Source organism: Drosophila mojavensis, unplaced genomic scaffold, assembly GCF_018153725.1.
Source record: "Drosophila mojavensis isolate 15081-1352.22 unplaced genomic scaffold, ASM1815372v1 contig_136, whole genome shotgun sequence".
NCBI lineage: Eukaryota > Metazoa > Arthropoda > Insecta > Diptera > Drosophilidae > Drosophila > Drosophila mojavensis.
In genome coordinates this window covers 25819552-25846770 of record NW_025318667.1, presented here as the reverse complement: position 1 = coordinate 25846770, position 27219 = coordinate 25819552, and the positions used below count along the sequence as shown (strand labels likewise).

Below are 27219 nucleotides of genomic sequence, written 5' to 3'. Positions count from 1 at the left end.
CGGCGCGTCGCCGCATGGAGCGTGTTTAATTGCGTGCAATTTGTTTTTAGGCCCGTGCAAAGCTACCAACTCTACACAAACACACGCACACACACAAACACACATTGGCAACACGTATGTGTGTGTGTGTGTGTGCATTCAACGCGACAGATAGATAGGCTAACAGCTACAGTATTAACTCGCTTGACATACAACTCACTCTCCATTCAAATTCAAATACAAATTCGATTGCACAAAGTTCATGTTAAATATATTTGTCATCTAGTTAACTTGTTTTGAGTTCTGGTCAAAGTTCACTCCTTGGTTTTGGTTCATATAGGCAATGAACACTGTTGCTGTATTCGAGTAACAGACAAATAAATATCTCCGGCTGTTGCTACTTTGCTGTGTGACTGAGCTGCAGGGCCTATGTAAAAAAAAAAAAAATACTTTGACTGTCTACAAGTGTGTGCCAGTGTATGCGTGTGTGTGTGTATAAACACATTTATATGCAATTTCTGTGCGGTTTAGCATTACAGCAACTCATTAGGCACGCACAGACGACGACGACGACGACGCGTCAGCGTCATAGTTGTGGGTCACTCTGGCGACTGTTGGCTGTTCACAGTGACTTGTGACTCGTGAGTTGTGACTCGTGACTCGTGACTGGTAACTGTTGACTGGTTGTCAGCGCTGTCTGCCTTACAGTTCACTCACATTTTATGCTTTCTGGCCAATGTCTCAACTTTAAACTTAATTACCTGCCGGACTAAGTGTGCATACACACACACTCACACATACTTACACACTTGTACGCATGTAGTAAATATGGTAGGCATAGTTGAGTTATTGTTTAATAGTCAAAGCCTGCAAACTTTTTTTTTTATTTTTCTATTTATTTTCGTTGACGATTTTGCGCTCTCTCTCTCTCTCTCTCTCTCTCTCTCTCTTTCTATCTCTCTCTCACTCTTGGGTTTTATGTGCTCAACTTCCTCATGGGCCAAAAACACTGCACAACAGGGCTGCGTAACGACTTGAAGATACACATACACTCGCATATGCAAACATACATATGTCGAAATACGATCTAGGCACTGACCAGAACAGCATACAACACAAGTTGACTGAACTTTTGGCGAACATGTCAATGTACTCTATATATGCTTGTGCATATCTCCATCTACATAAACATATGTACATATCTGGATTGGAATGTTAAGCAAACACTTTCTAGTCCCGTAACTCAATATGGAATATGACAAACATTCGGTTCAGCTGAAATTACAAACAAATTTATTCTCATATTTTGTCAATAGCTCAATTTGAACACTCGCAAATGTTGATAACATTGCTGAGCGTTACATTACATCGAGTGTTACTTAACTGTGGAGTGAAGATACCACAGCTGCGCATAAAATTGGGCTAAGCTGCCTTATTGGTTTTGAGAATTTATAAGAAATGTTAAGGAGCTGTTAACCATATGTTAACATGAGATAACATTACATAGCCGTACATTACATTACATTTATATTAGGCATATATTCACATGTGTATGTCACAAAATTTAACATAGCGTTAACATTCTTCTAGCCTATATAACATGACTCCATACCATTATGTTATATTTAACATAAGATAGCATGAAGTACATGCTCACATGTATAACAGAGCATTTCAATATATAAAAGACTTGCCTAAGAGAACATTAGTCTAACATTAGCATAAGATGCCCCCAATATGCAGATGCTAGATTAAAAGAAACTCTCAATGGACTGTCAAATATTTGTAGCAAACATAATTTAACATAGCTGAAAAGTCAATTCCGCACGTGAATTGTGTGACACATAGCATTGAAATTCCTAAGCTCGAAAATTGCCAAAGTAAATATTTAAAAAAATAAATAAATAAACTAGAACTTACTGCCTTTTTCTCCAGCAAAAAAAAAAAAAAAAAAAAAAACAAGCCACAAAGATGAAACAAATGATAATTTTTTTACAAAAACTACTTAAATGTTGGCCTTTTGCAATGATTTACACACATGAATAAACAGCGAGTCGCAATCGATCACACTCATTGCGGCTGGATGCTGACAGAGATTGAGGCTGACTGACAGCCAAACACACACACACACACACACACCCATATAGAGCCAGGGCTTTTTGCTGAGGGTCAATGCGTTGGCTGGTCCCTTACCGAGCGGACAGTGTAAACGACTCGGCAGCGAGTCCAGACCCGGTATCAATAAATTAAATATTGACGTAGCGAACGCAGCTCGACGATTAAACTTATCTAGTAATATTGACGCCGCCTCGCACGCATCGACGACCCTGCTCCACCTTCCCCATCCCCAGCCGTGCCCCCACCCCTCAACTATGCCATATGCATATGTCTCAAACTTTAGCAGAAAAAAAATAAGTAAATAAATAAAAATAAAAATAAATTTGTAGCCAGCAGTTCCAGCTTATCGCTTAGCCCGATATTACCTCATGCGAACTAATCGCATTCAAAAAATCAAAGGCAAAAAAAAAAAAAAAAAAAAAAAAAAAAAAAACCTATAAGAAAACTCAACTCACTTCAACTCAATCAGAATGTAAAAAAAAAAATAAATAAATAAATAAATAAATAAATAAAAAAAAATTAACTACAAAAATTAAATAAAAAATAAATAAATTAAAGATATATAAAAAGCATTTGCGGCCTACCAAATTGCCCGAGCCATAAAAAATAAATAAATAAAGCGAAGAGCGTGTGTGCAAAAGGCGTCCAGCATGGAAATTGGTATATAATATCGGCTATATCAAATAGGTGGTGGCAATTAGCGGGGCGTCACTGTGCCCCCTTCCGCAATTGCATAAATTAATGTCCACTCGGTGATCATAAAGAAGCCATACTTCTAAGCCCGGACTCTCCAATCTTCCCTCGAACTCGGACAACGACTGAGGTAATTGCCTTCTTTTTTTTTTCTTCATTTTTCACTAGTTCTATTTTTATTTATTTGTATATTTTGAGCTTTTTTTATGCTGCGACGTGTTTGGCGCATCAAGTGGGCGAGCGTTTTGATTTCTGTTTTAGCCTCACATGCAAAGCACGTTGTCTGGGCCGAAGCGAACGAACTGGCCAAGCTGGCGCGGGAGTTGCTCTGCTCGACTAGCTAGATACCCTGATGTAATTGAAAACGGGAATTTAATTTCATCCTGAACCTGTGTATGTTATTAAGACTCTAAGGAGATTATAGAGTCAAAAGAAGCTCTGGTGCTTTCTAATGAATATAAATGAATTAAAGTGCTGAACTGATTATTATTCTTCATCTATCTGTCTCCCTTTCTCCGTCACTCTCCTTCTCTCTCTCTCTCTCTCTCTCTCTCTGTCTAACTTTTTAACTCTGTTTTATTTTCATTCCTTTCTGTCTGACTCTAAGTCTGAGCTCTTGACGTTCATCTCTTCTAATTCTCAAGCTCTATCCCTCTCTCCATCTTTCACTATCTCTGCTTATATATCTATTCATATCCTTTAGTCACTTTCTCTCTTGTATTTCTCTTTCTTTTCTTATGCCTTTTGCTCACGCTTTCCATTCTCTTTTTTATTGTCTGACAGTTTCTCTTCATCTCTCCCTCTCTCTGCCCCTCATTTTTTTTAAATCTTTATATTTCTCAGATTCTCTAGCTCTCTCTTTATAACTCTCACTTTCTCCTTCTATTTCTTTCTCACTCTCTCTCTCTCTCTCTCTCTCTCACTCTCTATTTTCTTTTTATCTCTTTGACACTTCACTTTTAATTTATTTTATTTGTCTTTTTCTCTTTTCCCTCCTAACTCCTTTTGCCTTTTAATTGTCTCTCTCTCTTCCTCTTCCCTTCCATCTCTGATTTTGCATTTCCCTCTCTCTACCCCCACCATAGTTGCCCGTTATTTCCATAACTGCATTTCGATACACCCTCCGAATTCCATATACCCAACACGTACCGCCTAAGACCTACGGTACTGCCCATTACATACTTTGAGCAGACTCACTACTCACTTCATTTCATGCCTTTTTAGTCATGTTACGCGACAAGGTATAAATAGACGACAATCAAGCGACTGCCCATCCGCAAAGGTGAGCATGCAAGAGGCAGTGTAAATTCCATGTTTCGGCATGTCAAAACGTCCAGCAAATGCTTCTGCCCATTTAATCAGAATTCGCATTAAATCAAGCCTCAGAGAAGACGAAATCTGTTACAGAGAAACATTCACGGGGCAACTCTGTTGCTTAGCGACCATCCAAACTGAGCATGATGCTGATATTTAGCCTTACGACCTACTGAAAAAGTAACCTAAGAGACTCTCAGCAAATGTTGCAATGCATTTTTCCCGCAGGCCTCGCACAATGCGTCGCATTTGCTGCTGCTGTTGTTGTTGTTGTTGTTGTTCGGTTGCACACAAAACTAACCTCAAAATGCGGCGACTAAGAATGAGGTTCATTATGAAGCTCATGACTGCTGATGGGAGGGGGCGCGGCCTGCAGCTCGAGTGCAGCAAGGGGACACAAAAGGCGACAGCCCCGCCGTTGTTGCCATCGCCAAAATGCAACGTCATCCAGCTTATTAGAGGTATTGCACCTACACAACAGGCAACAACAACAACAACAACAACGACAGGTAACTCGCAACAACAATAGGCAGCGACAACAACAGCTGACAACAAGTAAACGTAATTGCTAGAGGAGCCACAGCTTCAGTCCCCAGCTCAATTGCTGATGCCACTGCTCCAGTCCAGCAGTGCTACAAGTCTCTGTTTCAGCCTGTAGCGCCGACTTGAGTCGGAGTTGGAGGTGGAGGTGGAGTTGGAGTCGGACTTGGAGTGTGAGTCTGAGTCACCACAGCCTTTGCACCTAGCACCCAGTCGCGTATTTGCCACTGTCTCAATATCTGCTTAGCCTCTAGCCCAGGCTCCACTTCACTCCTTAGCACCCCAGCCCAGTCTCTGTGCCTCTCTCCCTGCCTCTCTCCCTATCTCCCTATCTCTCTCTCTCTCTCTCTCTCTCTTTCTCTTTAATCCTCTACCCCTGTCCTACGTAACACCTATCCTAGTCTCGAGGCAGATCTCTGTATCTGTCTCTACTTTTTCCTTATGCCCATCTCCAGCCGCTGGCTCTGGCCCCTTCCCTCCCTCTGCAGGTAACACCTAGCCAAGTCTCTTTCTCTGCCCCTATCTCTACCCCTACCTCTGCCTCTACCTCTGCCCCTACCACCGCCCCTCTGTCACAGTCGCAGCTTTAGCCTTTGCCCCTTTCCCTGCCGCATCCTCTGCCATCATCGTCTCAGCTTTCAGTAACCAGTCACTCTGCCTCTACCCTCAATCTGTGCTTTAGCCGCTGGCTGTGCCTCACAGCTTCTCCCTCTCTCTCTCTCTCTTTTTCTCTCTCGCTCTGCCATTCTCTCACTGCCGCAGTCTTAGCTTCAGCTACAGTTGACATCGTCAACAAATCTTTGTAGGCCTCCTTGTCATTGTCACCGCGTCTCAGTGACACTAGGCGAAAGGGGGCCGGCTGCTGGCTGCTGGCTGCTGTCTGCTGGCAGGTAGCCTCTTGAGCGGCTTGTTGATTTCTTTAGCGCATTGCTGCACATTTAACCGGGTGCTGTGGGGGGGCGGCGAGGGCAGGCGGAATAGGTAAATGAGTTATTTCTTCTATGTTTCTAACACTTGAACTGCATTAACGTAAGCTGCGACAGCGACGGCGACGGCGACTGCGACTTATGACTGACAGCCAGCACATGGCACGCCTCTTGTGCCCCTGGAGCCCCAGGTTAGACGCTTTGTGGTCGATGACAATGCCAGCCAAGCGATTCTGAGTCCAAAGTTGCAAAACAATTTCAACATTTGTTTAGGCCATAAAAAACACATGCACATTTGTTCATTAGCGAGTTGTTCGTTTTTTTTTCACCTTCTTCTTCTTCTTCTAATATACCTATTTTAGTATGGTTAAGGCATAAACCTAAGCACACGTCAAGCGAAAGAAGAAGAAGAAGAAGTAAAAGAGGACGACGAAGACAAAGTATCTGTCAAGCCATCGAAATGTGAACTCAAAGTTAAAAATTCTATAGAAATGACCTAGTTATTGGTTTATCTTAGTTCATCTACTGTATTGCTTAAATATAGCTAATCATTGGTAAAGATCTACTGCGATATACTAGACATAGTTGAAATGTGATTCCAGAACTAAGACAAATATAAATTGAAAATTCGGCATATAGAATTAAAGACTTTCTATTTCCTGAATTTCTCATCTTTTCCATCGAAATTTCAAAATCAGATCAAGTTTTAAATTGTTGAAAATTCTTTGAGTTCTTGTTTTGCTCACAAAAATTTCGGAAATATGTTGAAACTTTTGCAATGCCCTGCAGTCGTCATAGAAAACGGGTATATTGGTTTCTGCTGGCAGATAGAAAACATAGAGAACAAGATGGCATTGACCTAAGAATCGAAAACAGCTCAAGGCTGGAATGTCCATACAATAGCCGGCAATTTTACTGTAATAATCGACTTATTTTATTTTATGAAGCATAATACATAGATGTTTACTAAAATACGAAGCTCGAAAAAATACTGAAATTGTTCAACAATAAAGACGAGCACGCACTATCATGATTTTATATGTATATAGCTAAACTTAGTAAAAATACAGTGCATCACATAGTCGTATATACCCCATTGCTTAATTGCCTTTTGATTTTGTTTGGTTTTGTCAAGCTTTAAACTAAAATTCACAAAAATAATTTGATTAAGTTAAAGTTAAGAGTTTTGAGTGCTGCACAGCAATGCGGGTGTATGTGTGTGTGTGTGTGTGTGCTTGAAGTGTATTTGAAATTCGGCATTTGTGGCAGTGGCCTGGTCAAAAGCTGGTCTAAGCAGGCGTGGATGGCAACATGCGTCAAGGTCAAGTTGTTGTTGTTGTTGTTCCTCAAAGTTTGTTTGGCGGCACTTTTTATTGTTCCCGGCAGCAGCAACAACAACAGCTGAAACGGCGTCACGCACACACACACGCACACGCACACAGACACGCGCAGGAAATAAATCAAGTTTGACTTTTGGTCAAGTCTGGAGTTGCTGCTGCTGCTGCTGCGTCCATTGACAACAACAAATATTTGACTTTCGACAGCTAATGGGCACAGTCGATGGCCAGCAATTGGCTCAGCTCAACTCATTGGCCATGTTCGCGATTAGAGGCGTGGCAGCAGCCGAGAAGGGCGTTCAAGCGTCAAGCTGTCTGTTTAAACTGGCTTAAAGAGCTACGCACACAAACACATATACACACACACTCGCAGACACATATAGACTTACCCATCTCTAGATATGTATATTTAATGCATAAGCGAGAAACATACCTGAAAACAAAAAACAAAAAAGACAAAACAAAATGAGAAAAAAGATCAATTTAAGCGACAAAAATATTTTAGAAAGAAGGCAAAAGTTGTTGCTAATTGAATTATTAATGCATAAATCAATGCAAAATGAGCGAATCGATGCCGATGATGATGTTGATGTTGATGTTGATAATAATCATGATGATGTTTATTAACATAATGAAGCTTCAAAAATGAAACAGCAAAACTGGTTTTCAGCGCTTAGCCAAAAGATCGAAAGCGTTTTGATTTGGCCTAAAGACTACAAGGCTATTCAGTTCATATATAAATATAAGCATATGTATAAGTCCATATATGTATATGGATATATGTATGTGTGCGCCCATATGCCTGCCAGGAAGTACAATTAAAAAACCATCAATCAATTGCTTTGAAAACTATCTGAAGCGCTTCAAGAGCTCGTTACTACCGAACAATGTTTTAACAGCTTCTGCAAATTGATTTGCCCAGCCAGGTTTTTGGATAAAAAATATCATTCAGCCACTTTGGTCATTCGATAAGCTTATTGTCTTCTCAAATATGTAGAGCTGCCAAACAATAATGGGAGACAGTGGCAAGCCGAAGCTTAAATGAGCTTATGATATATATGATATATATATTAAAGAGAACCAGGCTCTACAGAAGCTAGATGATATCAGAGATTAAGTTAAGATCCAAATATTGAATTTCGATTAAAATAACTGGAAGACACAAGATATAAGGAATATATATAACTTTAATTATATTATACATCAATATTGCATTGAAATGCCTCATTTATCTGTTATATCTATTCGAAATTTTCTATCAACTAACTCTCCAATATCATATTAATTAATATCACAACTATACAATAAATCATATCTATCTTATATGTAAGACTGATCTGTTATAATATTCTTCTTTTACATATGAGACATTACGAACTACATGTAGACATTTATATAGAGGATATATACATATGTATCATATAATATAGCTGATGATATTATAATATAATCGTAAAAGCATACAAATCATATTGGTGTTACTTTACTAGGGTCTGATTACTTAAAACATCAAGTATAGGGAGAAAAGTGATAAGACCCTCTGATAATCAGAGATCAAATGCTCTTCGGAGCGTTGTTATCGTTTGCTAGATCACTACTATATATATTAGAGTATATTCATATCTATTATATAATAGAATATACATATTTGTAAAATTGAAAACATTAACCACTTGATACAGCCTAATACGCAATCAGTTAACTCTTATGTAACTTTCTCGATAAAAGAAAGAATTATTTAGGAATGATTTTTGTATTGTATACAAAATAATATGATATATTGAAACTAATTGAGTCTTTATTCAAATTTCCTATAAATAAAAAGGAATATGTTATTTGATATTAAAATAAATTTTATGTGCATTCAAATCCATGAGAGAGTAGGAGGAAAATCTGATTATTCTGGTAATATTATTCATGTCCATGAAATCTGAGAGAGCAACCAGAGCTAAACAGCTCGTATTGCCAACTTTTAGATGTATAGCACGTTTTGTATCTGTTCATCGTGGCATGATGTCAGCTGGCGTATGGATATTTGTTTGCCCGATGCTTAGTATTTTTGCTTTTCTAGAATCAGCTCTATTTGATCTATCGTCGAGTCACGCCACTCGCTCACTGCCAATCTGCAAACGGAGAGAAGCTAATGAACTTGCTGTGTCTCGAATTCGAAGTGCTGACTGCAAAGCGAATTGCATTTGACACCTTTTCATGTCGAGTCAAGCCGAAGCTGAGTCGATCGTGAATACAGCCATGAATTAAATTATATTCCAATACACATATACCCATATATCGTATATATTGGATCGAAATACAGACAGCGCGCATTGCTGCGAGCTTAGTCAGCGCGCACGAGTCAATTTCTAAATTGACCACAAGCTACCAAATACTCGTATATGACCAGCACCACCTGAGCCACCGACAGGCCAACGAAATATTCCTCCCGAATGGCCAAGTGATAAGGTAAACTACCACTACTAGTTCCGAAGAGCCGCGCGTAATCATAAATTGTGTGGCGACTCGTTAAGCGCTTAATAAGCCAAACCGGTTGCCCGAACCCAAAGCAACCGAAAAAATATAAACCAATATATATACACATATGTATATACGTATATGTATATATCAAAGAAAATGGGAATTAATCGGGGCCGAATTTTAAATACCCCGGCAACATAGAGCTTAGCATAAATCTCATTTCTAAATTGATAGCGATGCTCATAAGCTAAAGGCTCCTTTTCAAATCTTTCAAGATATCAGATTCAATTCAGATACCTTTCTGAAGAGCTCTCTATAATATACCAGTTCGATTCAATATGACTTGGCAGATATTTGAAGAGCATTTTAAAGCACTTGAGTTTGATAGAGATAGCTTAATGAAGAGACAAATTATACGCTCCAAGATCGATGCCTACTGTAAGACCATATAATCAAGTATATTTACTTGCCGATTGTATCGGTATGTAATTACAATTAATATTAATAGTCGAGTATTTCTGGCTATGTGATGAGTTACGATATCTCTTGGCATGTATAATTAAAGGAGGTTGGAATGAATCTCAAAGAACTCTACATTATTAAGGAAATACATTTTTGAGAGCGAACTTCATTCATATATTTTACCTATTTTGTTACACAAAATATACATATGTATATATGTATATATTTGAATACCAAAAGTCTTAAAATTACAAATCGAAATCGAAGGCGTGCGGTTAATAGGGGCCGACTTAATGCATGCAAATGTCAACAAATATGCATTAAATTAAGATTCATCAGCTGAAATGTTAACTGAAATGACACACGAACCAAGAAAAACCAGTAAAAGCGGTCCGCTTTATTTATACCCCAACTACAACCAAAACAACAATGGGAGAAGTTATCCAAAAGTTAACCGAATGTGCTCGCAATTGGAAACCATATTGGATAGAACTCATTTATCAATCATTTTAAAGAAATAGATTTATCGATAATTTCAAAAATCAAATCTAAAGCTCAATGGTTATACGAGTAAAAGTTTTGAATAAACGGAAGTGTTTGTATATAGATATACATATATATGTATATAATATAATTCTGGATCAGGTTTCAAAGCAAAGTCCGCTCAAGGGCTAGGCCACCCCTCTTGCTGCCTGTTACATATATGATAGGAACAGAAGCATTACGTATTCCATGAAATTCCCATGAAAACTTTAGCTTTAAAAAATGGCTAAAGCAAATTGAGAGTATTACGCTTACACATTCGAAGAGCTACACATATTCAAAGAGGGCTGAAAATCGGTAGAAAAGTTTAACTTAAGCATTTTTGAAGCTACAAAATTAGCAAAAATAGCTATATTAAGAAAATATGCCAAAAATGAGAATCAAATTAAGTGAAATTAAATTGATGCAAGTTATTTGTTGTTTTTTTTTCGTTTTCTTTTTATTTTGGACTTATTTTCTGCACAGCATTTCTCCCAGTGTACAGTTGGAGAAGCACTGAAGCTGAGGCTATCAATGCCGCTGCAACACGTCATGTTTGGACGCTTATCATTAGCTTGGCAACAAAACAAAAAGAAAATAAAGAAAAAAAAAACACTACAACAACAACAACAATATAACATAAGCACATGAGACAACAACAACAGCAATAAGGAAACTATGCCACCGATAGTTGTGCGTATAGAGGTGTGACTGTGTGTGTGTGTGTGTGCTCTATTAGTTAGTTATATCTTATCTGCAATTGGCTGGCAATGCTCAGCTATGCGCTTTCCTTTGCCACAAAAATGTGTGTGAAGTGCTTTACATTTTTCACTTAATTGATACGACAAAAACAACACAACTATTAGAACAACAACAACTGCCATTAATATTACAACAGCAACAAAAACAACAACAGCGACAGCTGACTAAGCAACAAACTTTTCTTTTTTTGGGGAACATAGCAAATATTTATTTAAACAAAAGGTACATAAATTGACAGAAAAAACTATTAAAGAAAATCGAAAATTATTCGTTGCTACCATGGTATGAGGTCTATTGGCAATGAGATATAATTTGTAACGCTCAATCATCGTTTGAGTGCGATCTCTCACATACAGAGCTATATATGGCAATATATGTGAGAATTTATTATTGGATCTATGACATACATATGAAGTCATATGATATACAAAAGAAGTAATCAGAAACAATTGCTTTGCGATCGACATAGTATTATTTGATATATTTCATATAGAACATATAAGTCTTATAGAATCTAAATAATATTGATCAGATAGATCATATAAAGCTTATAGATCATAGATCATAAAGAAGAACAAATAAGTCTTATAGAATGTACATAATATTGATCACATGGATCATATAGATCTTATAGATCATAAAGAATATAGAGATCTCATAGATCATATAGATCCTAGAGGTCATATAGGTCATATGACCATATAGATCATATAGATCATATTGATCATATAGATCATATAGATCATATAGATCGTATAGATGATATAGATCATATAGATCATATAGATCATATAGATCATATAGATCATATAGATCATATAGATCATATAAATCATATAGATCATATAGATCATATGATCATATAGATAGTACAGATCATATAGATCATATAAATCATATGATCATATATGTAGATCATATAATTCATATCTGATCGTATCATTATAGTGTATAGAGTATTTGGCAAAGTGGCTTGCTGTTAACAGCCAATTGCGTTGTTTTCTGTTTTTATATATATTTATATATATAAATAAATTTATGCAACAGCAAATTAATTAATTAGCATAATTATGCATTTATTGCTGCCTCGTTTGGATTTTTTTAAGCTGTTTTTTTCGCTTTTATGCTTTGTTTACCAAATTAATTGACTGCCAAAGACCAAGTAACAGAAAATTGCTTAAGTTTTCAATATTTTTTTCGAAAAAGTTTTTGTTATTGCTAAAAAAAAAAAGCAGAATAAAATTGATGTAAACTGTTTGGCAATTAAAAGGCGCGCGCGCGCTTGTTTGACTTCAATTAATTCAAATTGAGCGAACAATTTCCATTTAAATTTGGAACGCTTCAGTTTTGATAGAATCCGTTGAGACAGCCGTCATGCCCCAGCTCCAGACTCTGCCTCGGCCTCGACCCCTGCCTGCCCCAAACTCCAGACATAGACAGAGATCGCCCCGATAGGCGCAACATTTTGACTGAAGTCTGGCATTTGTTTTAATTTTCCACGAAAAGCGATATCGAGAGATTTATAAAGCGATTATAAATTGGCGCATATATAAGTAAATATGTATATTCATTGTTATATATGGATATATTTCTTTACAGTATTGTGAAGAGCTGCAGCTGTTGATGTCACCCCCAGACGCAGCTGGTGGCAAGGCCACACCCAATTCCTCGATCCCAGTCCCAGCCCAAAACAAATTTTTTGATCATATCGCAACTCAAAATATAATATGAGAAAACAAAAACAAAAACAACATACAATAAATGGCAGCTGCATCGATTGTGATTTATGTTTTCGGGAGGGCAGCTACATTAACTCAATTCCTTAATTGGATATTAATTGTTTCACTTGAAGGAAAACAAGCACATAAAAACTTCTTCATTCCATTTACTTCAATTGAGAAACTTTTTGGCTGTCTACATTCTGGAAAAGTAGCTCACAGAATTATCAACTGTTAGCATAGCATAACATTAATGCATTAACAGTAGCCTGTTAACACTCTCAGCATAACATATACAGCACATTTACCTCATAGGCCGCATTACTGTTTGGGAGGCCGACACTGTTATTAATGACAATGCTAAGTTAGCTCCATAAATCAAGCGGAATATCAAGATAATCAAATGAATTGAGTTTGATATGTGATTTCGATAGAAACTGAGTAACATCACTTGACAACACTCTCGCGTAGAGAATAACATGGCCTAGCCATTAGGTGAAAGCCATTCTGACTTATTTTTATGATCTCTCGAGTATGTCGTGTTTTGCCTGGCCTATGAACAAGTTCCGAAAGAATGCGCCGAACACAAAATCCAGATAAGTTTCTATAGATAAACGAAGCAAACTCTCAGCCAAAACACGAATAGTTCTATAAATAGTTCTAGAAAGCAATCGAAAATTGCGATTGGGAACAGCAAAAGGTCTGGAACCAGTTCTATTTATTATGCAATAAGAAAAACTATCTACAAAATTAAATCAGTGCAAGTCAATGCATACAAACTGCTTAGATTATCATCATCATCATCCTGCTAACGATAATGATAATGATAATGCGGCTCATGATGCTAATCAGAATGCAACTTATTCGCCTAGGACTGGGCCAAATGCGCAAATCTGTTGATATTGAATGCATTTAATGCGCTTTTTATAGCTAATTGCATTTTGTGCAAATGTTTATGGTAAATAGTTCTACGAAATGGCAATTTTCGGTTGCATCTTTAAATACCCTGTACACATTATATATGGCCTCAAAGGGTATTGGAGAGGCTAAATACACATCAAATCATTTGTTTTTATATCTATATATTCTGATTGAGCTGGAAATTGTAGATTCCTCTTTTCTCCCTCTCCCTCTCTTTCTCTTTCAGTTTCTCTTTTAAAAATTGGTTTCGTTTTTTCTTCTCTATATCTGTCATCGTCCTATTCTTCATCTTCTCTTCCTCTACCTCCTTTATTTCCTTACTCTCGTTGTATTTGCTATCGGTTTCTCCCTATCCGTTTCGCTTTCAGTTTCAGTCTAAGTTCCTCTTTCTGTTTTTGTTTCTCTACCTCTACCTCTATCTCTTTCAATTTCAGTTTCAATTTCATTTTCTCTATCTCTCTCTATCTCTCTCTTTCTCTCTCTCTCTCTCTCTCTCTCTCTTTTTCTGTATTCCTACTCATAAACTGTTTAGAGTATACTATAAATTATCTGATCTCTGTCCCTGAATTTTTAGAATAATTTGTTCTTTTCTATCAATTTATTTTCTTCCTGCCACAGGGTGTTCACTAGTCGAGCATTTGCACTTAGTCATTCTACAACTATAGTTAATTACATTGGCAGACTATGAGGCAGACAGATAGACAGGCAGCTAGATGGATAGATGAACGGGCACCCACTCAACGCATATGAGACTCATCCATTTCTGCATTTTGTAATACTAAAAGGCGAAAATTGCGACATACTCATAGGCAGAATGAGGAAGAGGAAGAGTGAGAGGCTGAGGAAGAGTGGGTACCCTCATTTGTTTTCATTTGTTTGTTGTTTTTTTCTATTTTGAAGATTTACGCAATGCAAAAGCCAAACAATTATTATTCATCTAAGTTGAAAAGACCCTGTAAGTGTATGTATATGTGAGTGCGTGCATGTGTGTGTATGTATGTCTGATTGTGTGTGAGTGGCACACTCATTGTTGCAGACGTGCCAGACAAATATTGAGTTACAAAAATAATAACAACAACAACAACAGCAATAAGCTAAACATCGAGAACAAAAAGGAAAATTCCTATTTTATTTATTTTGCTTTTTTCATACGTTGGTTTATACTATTTGTAACCACTGTGCAATCAACGCCGGCGCCCGATACCCGTACCCCATATTTCAGTTGTTGTTTAGTCTATGGCAATACGACATTGAGCTAAGCAAATACATAGAATCGTGTATAGCAATTGGATCATACCCTGGGATCCCGACATGAATGTGCTTTCCATGGAAAAGCAGCCAAAAGATACTTTTGTATCTATATCCACAGCTGTAGCTGTAGCTGTAGCTGTTGATGTAGCTATTGCTGTTGCTGTGTCTATGTTTAGATGCAAATGCAATTCGATATGTTCGCGTGTTGTAGCAGCCAGTCTCGTAGCAATCAGCTTTAGTTCAAGGCAACAGAGCATATTTTGTTCAATTCGATAAGCACGATAAGCAGCCTAACAAATCGAGCGTTACATAACTGATAAACGCGCGTTACGTCACACGTTGACGTAAGGTCCTGGCCTGGCACTGAGCAGACTTTTGGCCAGAAATGACGCCAGCATTTGCTTATGCACAGCAATATCTAGGTCGCATGATTGCCAATCATTTGATAGCAACTTTTTGTTTCTGTTTATTATTTTTTATTGGATTTTAACCAAACGTTCTTTATCTGCATGTTAAAGTTAATGTTAAGCTTTGTGCTGGCATTAATGTCTCTATATACAAATTGTGCTGCAATGCTCGTGTTAAAGTTCATGTTAAGCCCAATTGTATTCAATTGACGAATTGTTTATGAAATCTCTTAAGTTTACACAGCTGTCCCAATTGTCGTTTACTGTTGCTGTCAAACTCATTGTTAAGTCCCATTGCATTGTATATTAAAAAGTCTATCAATTGTCAGAATTTTTATAGCTGACACTTAAATCGGAAATAGTTGAAATTGTCTTTGCATCACTTTATCATCATGTTAAGACTTATGCATTTTATAGCCGCACTTCAATTGACTGAAATGTTCAGCACTAAACATGGGAATGCGAAATATATTAGAGATCCAATGGAAAGTGTTTGCTAAATTTGATATAGCCATAAAGCAGCTATCAAATGTGCATGTTAACTGTTTATTGCCAGCCAGCTATTGGCTGCCTGCATCTATGCTAGCTATTAGTAATATGAGGCAATGAGTAGCAATAGATTTAACAGCTAGTTAAATATGTGCGGGGCATTGAAGCAGAAGTACCAATTGCTCATAGCTGTCGTTAGCTCTAGAAATGCAACTTATTGATAGAGCGACATCTAGTCAAATATTTGCTGGCCTTCAATTAATCGATCACACTCTAGCTAAAGTCTTGGCCTTGTTCTTATCATTTTATTTGACTATTGGTTAGCATTTCACTAACGCTCCACGAGTGCAAACAGGAAGAGTTAGCAGGTGCATGTTAGGGCATTTACTGTTCGTATTTAACATTTCATTTAATTGCTTACTGCACACACACACACACACACACACATTGAGTTTTTTTGATGCGTTTGCATGTTTCTTGTCGCTGAATTTTGTATCTGTTGTTTCTGTCGCAGCGTGTGTGTTGGCCATCTATTTATAGATGTTTGCTTCAGACTTGGCTATTACAAAATGCATATAACTGTTGCCTATTCATTGGTGCTCCCCATCATGTTGTTGTTGTTGTTGTTGCTGCTGTTGTTGTCAGTTGTTGGACGTTGGCCAGCTGTCGGACAGCCTTAGCCCCCCTCTTGACTCCTAGACTCCGATTCGACTTCTAGCTGCTGCATTTTGGCCCGTTTTGGTACGAAGGGCAACTGGCTGACTAATTGTTGATGTGACGCTGCTCGATCGTTCGCTTCACGCTTCACGCTTCTCACCTCTTGCTGCTAGCCTCTCAACAATTCTTCCCAGCGTTTTTAGACATGTTTCCCAATGTCTCACATTTATCCTGTCTCCTCAATCTCTATCCCTATCTCTCTCACTCCTCATATTTTTCTCGATATCTATCTCTATCTCTATCTCTATCTCTATCTCTATCTCTATCTCTATCTCTATCTCTATCTCTATCTCTATCTCTATCTCTATCTCTATCTCTATCTCTATCTCTATCTCTATCTCTATCTCTATCTCTATCTCTATCTCTATCTCTATCGCTATCTCTATCTCTATCTCTATCTCTATCTCTATCTCTATCTCTATCTCTATCTCTATCTCTATCTCTATCTCTATCTCTATCTCTATCTCTATCTCTATCTCTATCTCTATCTCTATCTCTATCTCTATCTCTATCTCTATCTCTATCTCTATCTCTATCTCTATCTCTATCTCTATCTCTATCTCTATCTCTATCTCTATCTCTATCTCTATCTCTATCTCTATCTCTATCTCTATCTCTATCTCTATCTCTATCTCTATCTCTATCTCTATCTCTATCTCTATCTCTGTCTCTCTTTCTTTCTTTATCACTTTATCTCTCTCCTTCTTTATCTCTCTCCCTCTTTATCTCTCTCTCTCTCTCTCTCTCTCACTCTGCTTCTCTCTTCTCTTTGCTTTTCTCTCCTCAGCTTTTCTTCGCTTCTCCCACCTTTCATCCCTCTGGTCATTTTGCTCTTCTCACCTAGCTCATCGGTTGTTTCTCCTCACTTCCCTGTCCTTACTTCTCACTATTCACTTCACTTCACTCCTGCCGCTCCACTTGTCTCGCCCTCATAGATCTCAAATGTAATGCACGCAAGGCGGAAGCGCCAACCGCTGTCAATTGCCAAAGCCAACACACTTTGCGCTATCTACGGCTATCTGAGGCGGATGGGCAAGGGAAGCGGCGGGTGGTCGACTGTGTATTAGGTTTAGTTATTTGCTTAAATTTAATGCATGCGCCAATTGTTGCTGCTGCTGCCGCTTTTGCTGTTGAACTTGAGCTCAAGTGTCGTACGTTTGGGCAAATGACAGCAGTAGCAACTGTTGCCGCTGGGATCGAGACACGAACAGCAACAGCAACAGTTGCCAGGAGCTGCTGGATTCCATAGAAATTGCAAGAGATCGCACATGCCAAACAGATATATATCTACATATATGCCGATATATGTGGCAACACATGGGCTGCGCTGTGTGGCAACATCTTGCGTCCATATGTTGTGAAAACAAACAATTGAGACAGCAGCTACAACTACGGCGAGAGTCGACAACATGCGAAAGAAAGCAGCCAAATGAAATGTATCTCAAGAATTGATTTGCTCAGCGCAAAAACCAAATACAAAGAGTACAAAATTCTGTGTATAAAAACATAAAACAAAAACCCAAAACGAATGAAACGAATGAAACGAAACAAAATGAAAGCAAGCTCTAGCCTGCAAGTTTTGTGGCAACTGTTTGCTGTCGTTGCAAATATTTTGACAGGCAGACAGCGAGATGGACGGACGGACGGACGGACGGACAGGCACGAAACCTGATGACATGCAGGCCACATCTGTCAGTCGACATATATATATAACAAATATATCTATGTGCATACACATGTCCGCGTATCTACAGCAGATGCCCAACTAGATGCTCTCGCTGACTTGTAGATACATTTGTATCCCATGACTGTGATTAGCAGTGCGCGGCTAAATGCTGCCGGCGCCAGCTGCAACATTTCTTTGTTTTAACTAACGATTGTTAATTGGATTGGTCGCCTGCATAGCGATGCCTTCAAGCGACATCTAGCGTTCAAGCTGATCATTTCACGCACGACACCTGTTGCCAAGTAAATGCAATAATCCTTATATAGATATATTATAGGTAGAGCTAGAGTCTTGGCACCAACACTGAGCTACAATGCTGTTAAGCTCGCATATATTCAGCTGTTAGCTCATCCTTCACTCTGTTAAACAGTTCATGTAATGTAACAGTGTAGTCTGTTGAGAGTCAGAAACTCAACTGTCAGACTGTTAAGCTCGCATCTGTTAAGCTGTTAGCTAATCCTTCACACTGTTAAACAGTTCATGTAATGTAAGCGTATGGCTGTTGAGCTACAGCTGTTAAATTATTCACTTAGCTTCAACCTGTGCGTATGCGTATTCTGTAAACATATTACGCATACGCCGGATGTAACGACATGCATATACATATGATTATATATATATAGATATATGAATATTTATACATGTACATCTCTCTCATAACTCTTTGTTGCTGTTCCCATTCGTTGGCCTGCTCTTATTTTGCTCTGCTTCTTCTACATTTGTTTTTCCTTTTGCAGAACCGATAAGCCCTCAGTTACAGCTATTGGAGTTATGCTTTACTACCCCCACAATTCTTTTTTTTCACATTTCTTCGTCTTCTTCTTCTTCTTTTTTTTTTTTTTTGAAATGTTAATTTAAGAAATTATTTCATTGCGAGACGACGACAACGTTGACTTCTTCGACTACATGTCATTAACACTCTGATAAGACGGCTATCAGCCATTAGCTATCAGCTCATTATGATGGCCACTCACACTCACACACACGCACATGCACACACACGGCCACCGATAGAGAAATTAGATGACAATCGAACGCCTTTTATAATTGGCAAAACAAATATTTTATTCTAAGAAGGAAAAAAAAAAACAGATTAAAATATCACATTTGTGAAATCGAAATTAGCAACGAAAATAAATTCTTTTGAAATAAATTTGAATTTTATTCTGTTTTCGATTTGATAGCCCCGAATAACACTTGACCCAAGCACTTGGCCTGACAGACGAAATAATTCTTCTTAATATTTTTTCCTTTCATCTTTTTTTGTCATTTTTTAAATTAATTAATTTAAAACAAAAAATTCATAATCCAAAATTGTCGCAATCGAAATCCGGTGTCAGTTCAAAAGATCTTTGTGCGCTAGGGTAGCCAAAATGCGGTTCTATGAAGCAGCTTGTGGAACCATAATGAACCACTAGCTCTTACTCCCTCTCCCGCTCCCACTCTCGCACACTCACTTGCTGATAAGCGGTGCGTGCTGCTTCTCTCGACTTTTTAATGGATCTCATTTTCATTGGTTTTTTATTAATTTGTTACAAGCGAGCAAAGGTCAAACAGCAAAAGGTTTACAAAAATAAATATATTTATATATGTATATATATATATATATGTATATGTATGTGTGTGTGCATACATATGTATCTGTATGTTTCCCCACTTGGGGGCCCTCTTTACACATTATTTTTATTTATTTTTTATTTGTGTTGCTCTTTTCGCTTTTTGTTTAATATTTATGTATCTGCGTTGTAAAATAGTTCAAGTTCGTTGTTGTTGTTCGTTTCGTGTTGTGTCATATACATTAAGAAAACTAGATCATGCGAGCTCTCTATATATACGTATATGAATCTGTGAGGATGCTGAACAGAAATGTGAGAAAGATTCTTGATGCTTCTAGCCATACATACATATATATGTATATATTCTCTAGAAATCATATTCATGAGTTGGCCAGATGTTGTCACCATGGCTAAAGGAATGCCATTAATATAAGATTGTCTCACGAAATCAAAGTGTTTCTATAGCTATTGCACATTTACATGTCCCGAGAGGAAACAATTTTATAATAATACAAAAATAGAGCTATCTTCAACTCAAATTCTATACCCATATATCAAAACTTCAAATGTGTTCTTTGAGAATTACAGAGTTCTTAATAAGAATTTACAATTTTCGAATTCTCATATATTATAGATAATATACTATAACAGTTTGTAGCAACTCCAGTGTCTCTGTTAAAATTGAACATGATTTAGCTTTTAGCTTAACATAACATGACTCACAGGATAATTGATGCCGTGTGGCCTAGCAACTGTCAAAATTGTTTGATCATGTTATGTTAAATGTTTAGCAGAACTCTGTTAAGCTCTGTGCGTTTGTGCTCATACAAAGGATTGCATTAAGCTAAGCAATTGAATTGGTTAACCGCTTAGCTCAGATGAGTTCACTCTCTCGCACTCTCTTCTCACTCTCTTTGCTACTCACCTTGGCATTCAGCAGCGGTACATGGCAGGCGTTCAGAACGAGGACAACGGCGAAGAGGCGCCAGAGCAGCGACAGCGCGTGTCGCTGCCGCAACGTCGCGGCCGTTTGGGATCCCGTTGATCCCATATCGTTTGTGTGTTTGTGTGCGCGCACGCGTGTGTGTGCGTGTACGGGATATTTGGCAGCTATTCGGTTATTTTGTTGTTGGTTTCAACTATTTAATTGTATTGGGCAGTTGCTGGGTTCGTATTCGAGGTGTGGCGTCTGATGCGTTTAGACGTAAATAAATGAAAAAAATTACGATGTTTATGGCACTGCAAGAGAGAAAAACGAATTTTCAGCAATTGTTTGCTCAGGAACAGGCGAATTAATTTATCTGCTGCATCAGCAGGAAAACAACAAATTAAAATGCAAGAAAAAAACGTCTGACAAAAAACGGGAGTTTTATGTATGAAACCGAAAGCTGCACCCGCCAAAGCAAAAAGTGCAACAACAAAAAAAAGACTGAAATCAAAACGCGAATTCGCCAGAAAACGCAGAGCAAAAAAAAAAACAGTTAAAGAAGACGAGGAATATGGGATAAAATTATGAAACAGGGCTTAGCAGAAGCTGTCCCGAAAATCGAAATTCCAACAGAGCTCGAATACTGAAATTTTGTTCACTCGCTGTTATTTCGCTTCTTCATTTTCTACTTTTTTTTTTTGACTTTTCATTGATCTGGCCGAAGTTTTATTTTTTTCTGTTTTGCCTTTTGAATATCGCGCGCGACGTTAATAATTAATAATTTTTTTGTTCAGCCACTTTTTGTGTTTAATTTAATTTGTTCGGTTTGTTCATAGTTTCGCACTTTGTACGTTTAAGTTTTTTGTTTTTTTTTTTTTTGACTCGGCTGCAGTAAAAAAAAAAAAAAAAAAAAAAAAAAAAATGCTTAGATAGGAGTGAAAATTTAGCCAAAAGTCACAAAATGTTTAGCGATCATGCAAAGGGGCGCGCGCGTGTGTTGTACGTTATCCTTCGTAGCACTGGAAAAAATTTTTATTTTTCTTAACACTTGGTTTGAGCACTCTAAAAAAAAATGTAATTTATTGTCAAAAAATTGCATTTGCACAACGGGCACGAAACGTGTATGAAGAACAAGAATAACAATTAAGAGACAGCCTGGCGGCCAGGCGAATCGCACTCGATGTCGCCGTCGCTGAGGTCCGCTAACTAAGGCAAACGCACCGAAAATTGTGCGACCGTCTCGTACAACGGCGCGCAACCGAATGTTAAAGTGGAAGAACTTTGACGCGGACGCCGCTGCACCGTAGAAGAAACGTGCGACACGGCCGACACGAGCGCACGAGCCCGAAGACAAACGAAGCGCTAGCATAAGCGCGCACTTACACACACCCAAATACATATATATGCGATGTACCATGGCGCAATATGCGTAAAAAGCCGGCTAAATATTTATACGAGAACTTCTTTGGCTTAATAAACTACAGCAAGTGGCGAAATTGATATATTTTATATATATATTTTACGAAAGTTATATATTTATTAAAGTATAAATGGCAAAGCTGAAACTAAAGTATGTATTTAAGAAAATTAAGAGAATAGAGAATATTGCGACAGATTATATGTTGCGCGCGATGCTTGCAGTTATTCGATTGGCGAATATAGTGCGATTCGTACCACTTCTTTGCGATGCGTGTCGTCATGTCGTGGGTGGCTTTGGTCGAGTGGCTCTGTCGACGTCGCGGCTGCAAAATGTTTATCGCGCAGCGCGCTTGTGCAACTGGCTCTCTTCATATTTATCGGCAACAGGATGCAAAGCTGATGCTTTGCACTAAATTCGCCTTATGGCGAAATGAGCGAATGGTGTGTGAGAGAGCTGGTGGTTTGGTTGGCTGGTCGGGTTGGTTGTGTGGAGAATTGGAAGGCCGGGACGAGGGCGCTGCAAACGTTGCCTAGAGGGCCTGGGCGCAACTTTATCGCTGTCAACTTGAGCGGCCAGCGCACATTTAACTGGCACAAATACAACAACAAATGCAACGAATGCAACGCCGCTGCCAACGCGTCGCGACGTCAGTGCTGCGCTGCTGCTGCAGCTCTGTAGGTCAACTGATAAATTGGCGTGAAGAGACCAACACTAACCGAAAAGGCAACCCAAATGCAGCACCCACTGATAGAGAGCAATGTGAACATGCCCAAGTGTATATATGTATGTATACATGCATACATGTGCATATCTTTCTACGTAGATGTATGTATGTATGTATGTATGTGTGCATACTATGTGTGCTTGAGTGTAGATTTGTTATTTATCTTATGGTCGCTAGGTGGCGCTGCTTGCATTTGCTATTAGTGCAGTTCTTTTTGTTTCGCGTCTCCTTTTCAACACTTTTTGTGCTCAGCTTTCAAGTTGTTTGCATTTCGAACTACCCAGTGTGACCGTACCGACTGTTAAACACCCTTTAAAAATATACAATTGAAATTTAAATTTAATAATTATTTTTTTACTTATAGTAATTTTTATTCATTTAGTCTTATAATAAAATAAATGTGCGTAATAATATATCTAATAAAAATAATAATTGCAGCTAAATATGTATTGAGCACAAATACGCCATCTTCGCTCAACAAATGCGAGGTATTTGAGTCAATGCTGTCTGACAGCGAGTTCAAGTGGGAGAAAAGTTGGAGAATGTGAGAGTTTTTGTTACTTTTTACTTGTTTTTGGGCCGTTGTTCATATTATTGCACTGCGGAACAACATTTCACTTTCCAGACCCAAAAAGACCCAGACCAGATATGGAAGAGATATAGATGGTTGCAGTTGAAGATATAAACAAAGTAAACTGAAGTGTATTTCTGTTTTTTATAGAATAGAATAAGGCTGGTGAAAAACATATTTTCGCTCAGAAAATAAAATGGTAGCGCTCTGGCTTATAGCTATTGAAACCCTAGAAAGCCAATTTGCAGAGATACTTTACATAAAAATGGGCTTGGTTAGAGCTAGACTTAGGATGTATGAAAACATTAGCAGAACGAATGATGGAGGGATCTGTCACAAAAGTGATAATGTATGATATAATGTTAATGGTAATCATAAGCTGGGATCACAAAATCACGCAGTTACTTGGAAAGCTATCACAAATGCAGATCAACCAATGAGGATCCTTCATAAGGCATAATTACGTTACAATTGTAATCGTGTCAAATCATATCAGCAAATATCCTTCGGATCTCGATTACAAAATACATAATGAGGACTAACTATTTCCCACAGACATAAATGCAAAATGAGGAGAGTCATCCTAAAGGAGTTTCACACTCAGCCCTGACATTCGCTGAGGAAGAGTTTAAGATTTCAGATCTTTTACATGCCGATAAAAAGACTTCTGGGAGGAAGGCGGAGATACTGAAATCGATAGCAATAAGACGGCTTACCCCTTATTTTAGAAAGCAAAAAACGGGTTTTTGTGGAAGCTCCCACAAACAGGAATTTTCCCTTATTGGCAAAGACAATACCCTAACACATTGTCGGCATACCGCATACTATGCGACTGTCAATATATTCAAAAAGGCTAATGAAACTCAGATTGTTTCTGGTAGCAGAGAATACTGAAGGAGCTAGTCCCAGACAGGACGGGCCTAAAACCCGGAAAATACACAATGGGAGCTATTGAAGAACTGATTCAGTCTGCCAGGAAAAAGTAGAGGAAATGCATAATGCATGTCAGATGGCTCTACCAGGCAAACTGAATGCCAAGGACATATTTAGACATATTTAGCGTTAGGTATATATTCTTTGGTGCTTGCATATGCCGTATCACTTAATGGACATGGTTTCCAGGAGAGATCTGTGCGGAATGCTACACAAGCAGATACAGTAGATGACCCTAAGACCAGATCTATAGCTTATTAGCAAACATGATATCCTAAGGTGGAAATAGCTGAAGATACGTTACCAAAGACTTAACAAGCTCATAGCTAAGTTATCAATATACCAATGTATTGCCACACATAACATCCCATACATATCCAGTGCCTGCCAGGATCGAGGCGAGTTTTAGCGAATTGGCAGGAGCTGTCACTGGGCGGCCAATTGCTGCCACCTCCTGTTGCACCCGTTGGCCGCCCAAATGCCACCCACGGCTGGCGGCCTTCCGATTGGCGCCTTCTCAGCCGAAGGCGCACTCAGCGCATGCGCCAAACCCGACCCAGTCCGGTCCACCCCCTAGTGGCCGCCTAAGCGCCCAACCGCCCAACCGCCCAGCCGCCCGGCTGGCAACGACCAATCAGCGCGTTGTGTTTTTCGCCGTAGAAGCCGAGCCAAAAGATTTGAATTGTGGCTTCCGTTGTTGATAGCCGCGCGTCTAAAAATAATTTTAGATGAGCATTTTAATTACTTGGACGAAAAAGATAATGCGAATGCTGGCTCTACAGCTGCTGCTGCTGCTGCTGTTGCTGTTGCTGCTGCTGCTGCTGCTGTTGCCTCTGCCGCCACTGCGACCTGTCCTATCAGCGGGACGCCACAGTATTTGGGTCAGTCTGACCAAGAACACGCCAAGATCTGGGCGGATGCCCGCCTTTCGACTGAAGTCAAGAGGTGGCCGCGACTTATCGCCTTATGCATATCACTCTAAACATACCTACACACACACATAAGTATATATATATGTAAATATTATAAAAAACTTTGTATGAAGTTGAAAGCCGCAATCCGAGAAAACTAATCAAATAAAAGGGCTGTCTGAACACCAAATACCCTCTATATAGTATATAGTATGTTTATAATATATATAGTTTATATAGTATATAATGTGAAGTAAAATAATATTTTTATCGCCTTACTCTGTGATTTTCATAAGATAAAACCACTTTTACTCAAGTAATTTAAGTATTCATCTACATATAAATGTAGCTCTACGGCCATTCGGTCTACACAATTCAGAAACTGTTTCTAATACCCTACACAGTGAGCATTGAAAAATGTTATCAGCCATCGAAGAGTGACGCAAATGTTAAGGCCAAATGGAATTCCACCACGATGGCTGTTAACGTTGTTGGAAAGCTTCCAGCTGCAGTTTGACAGTCATTGTGCGCGCGCAAGCTTTTAGCCAAGTCAAACAAGCTTTGCGAAAACTTTCAATATCCAAATGTAAGCCAAATTCCCAACCGTCTCACAGTGCAAAACTAATTCTTATTTAACTTATATGTTCTTAGGTCGATTCATGGGAAAATTGAAAACTTTCATTACCTCAAAAATATATAGAAAAACGGAGTATAGCTCAACAGACTTCATATATAGAGTATTGCATACGGTATAGCATAACCAAAATAAGACAGTAATTTTCTTTAGGTAAACCATTCTGTTTGATGAAATACTTGAAAGTTAACAAGCCGAAGATCCCAGTTGCCAGTGCTTAAATTTTAAGTTACTCTTCATTTTATATTATTTCTAATTTCCACTAAATAAATTATTCTTAAGACTATGAGCTCTAAAAATATCTGTGTTCAAGTTCTCATCATAAATACGTAAACTACCAATATATCTAACTGTAGATACCTTATCTTATACATTTCAAAACATTAAAACCAAAACTTTGTTTTAAAATTCTATATACCATATTTAGAGTCTTGAATATTTCAGAATATATTCAAGTCGATAACTTACTTAATTCTGAGACTTGCACGCATTTCAATATTATAATATCAATCTGAAAGTTTCATGAAAATAGTTCATCCACAATAAAAGCTATTAGTTAGCTATACAGTTTCCCTAGTAAGATCACACTGCACTATGGATGAACATAACGATATATTGGCATTAACTGTAAATTTAAAGATAGAGCCATGAAATTTTGCACACACGTTAGTCATATTAATACCAAATTCACCATGTAAACCTGAATCAGCTGAGCAGGCTACCAGTAACTCAAATTTTTCAAATTTTAAAATTGTAGTTTTTAAACTGTAGGAGATACATATAAACTTTTGCGGTTTATCACGGCCCCTGTGAGCGTAGATATATCCGCCATATATTTTTCATCTTTGGTGGTCAACACGAATATACATTCAAAGCTTCAGTCTTCTAGGCTTTCAACTAATATGATTTCTGGCATACCGGTAAATTCATTTTTCGATATACCACTTGATCACAGCATACAAAAATTTTGGTGAAGTAACAGGCGAACAAAATTAGAAGTAAGGAAATAAGGAAAAATTATATTAAATTTTAGTTCATGTTGAACAACAGTGGAGTAATAGTGATTCACTAATACACTGTTAACTAACATTTTTCACCGCGCTTCTCATTTCTGTTCACCTAGTACTTCCAAAATTTCTACAGTTTTACAGATCTACAGTTTTTGGTGAAATATCAGGCGCACAGAAA

The 27219-nt window shown here is 38.2% G+C and overlaps 1 protein-coding gene across 1 annotated transcript in view; it reads right to left on the bottom strand.

Moving 5' to 3' along the window:
- LOC6584739 (basement membrane-specific heparan sulfate proteoglycan core protein) overlaps nt 1–22140 on the bottom strand; it is a 122689-nt gene extending 100549 nt beyond the window's left edge. Inside the window, exons 1-2 of the mRNA XM_044008684.1 lie at nt 22060–22140; nt 20836–21149 (exon numbers count right to left, since the gene is read on the bottom strand). Coding sequence (XP_043864619.1) covers nt 20836–20961 — 126 coding nt within the window. The 5' untranslated portion in view covers nt 20962–21149; nt 22060–22140. The remainder of the gene's footprint in view (nt 1–20835; nt 21150–22059) is intronic.
- Between the last annotated feature and the right edge of the window lie 5079 nt (nt 22141–27219).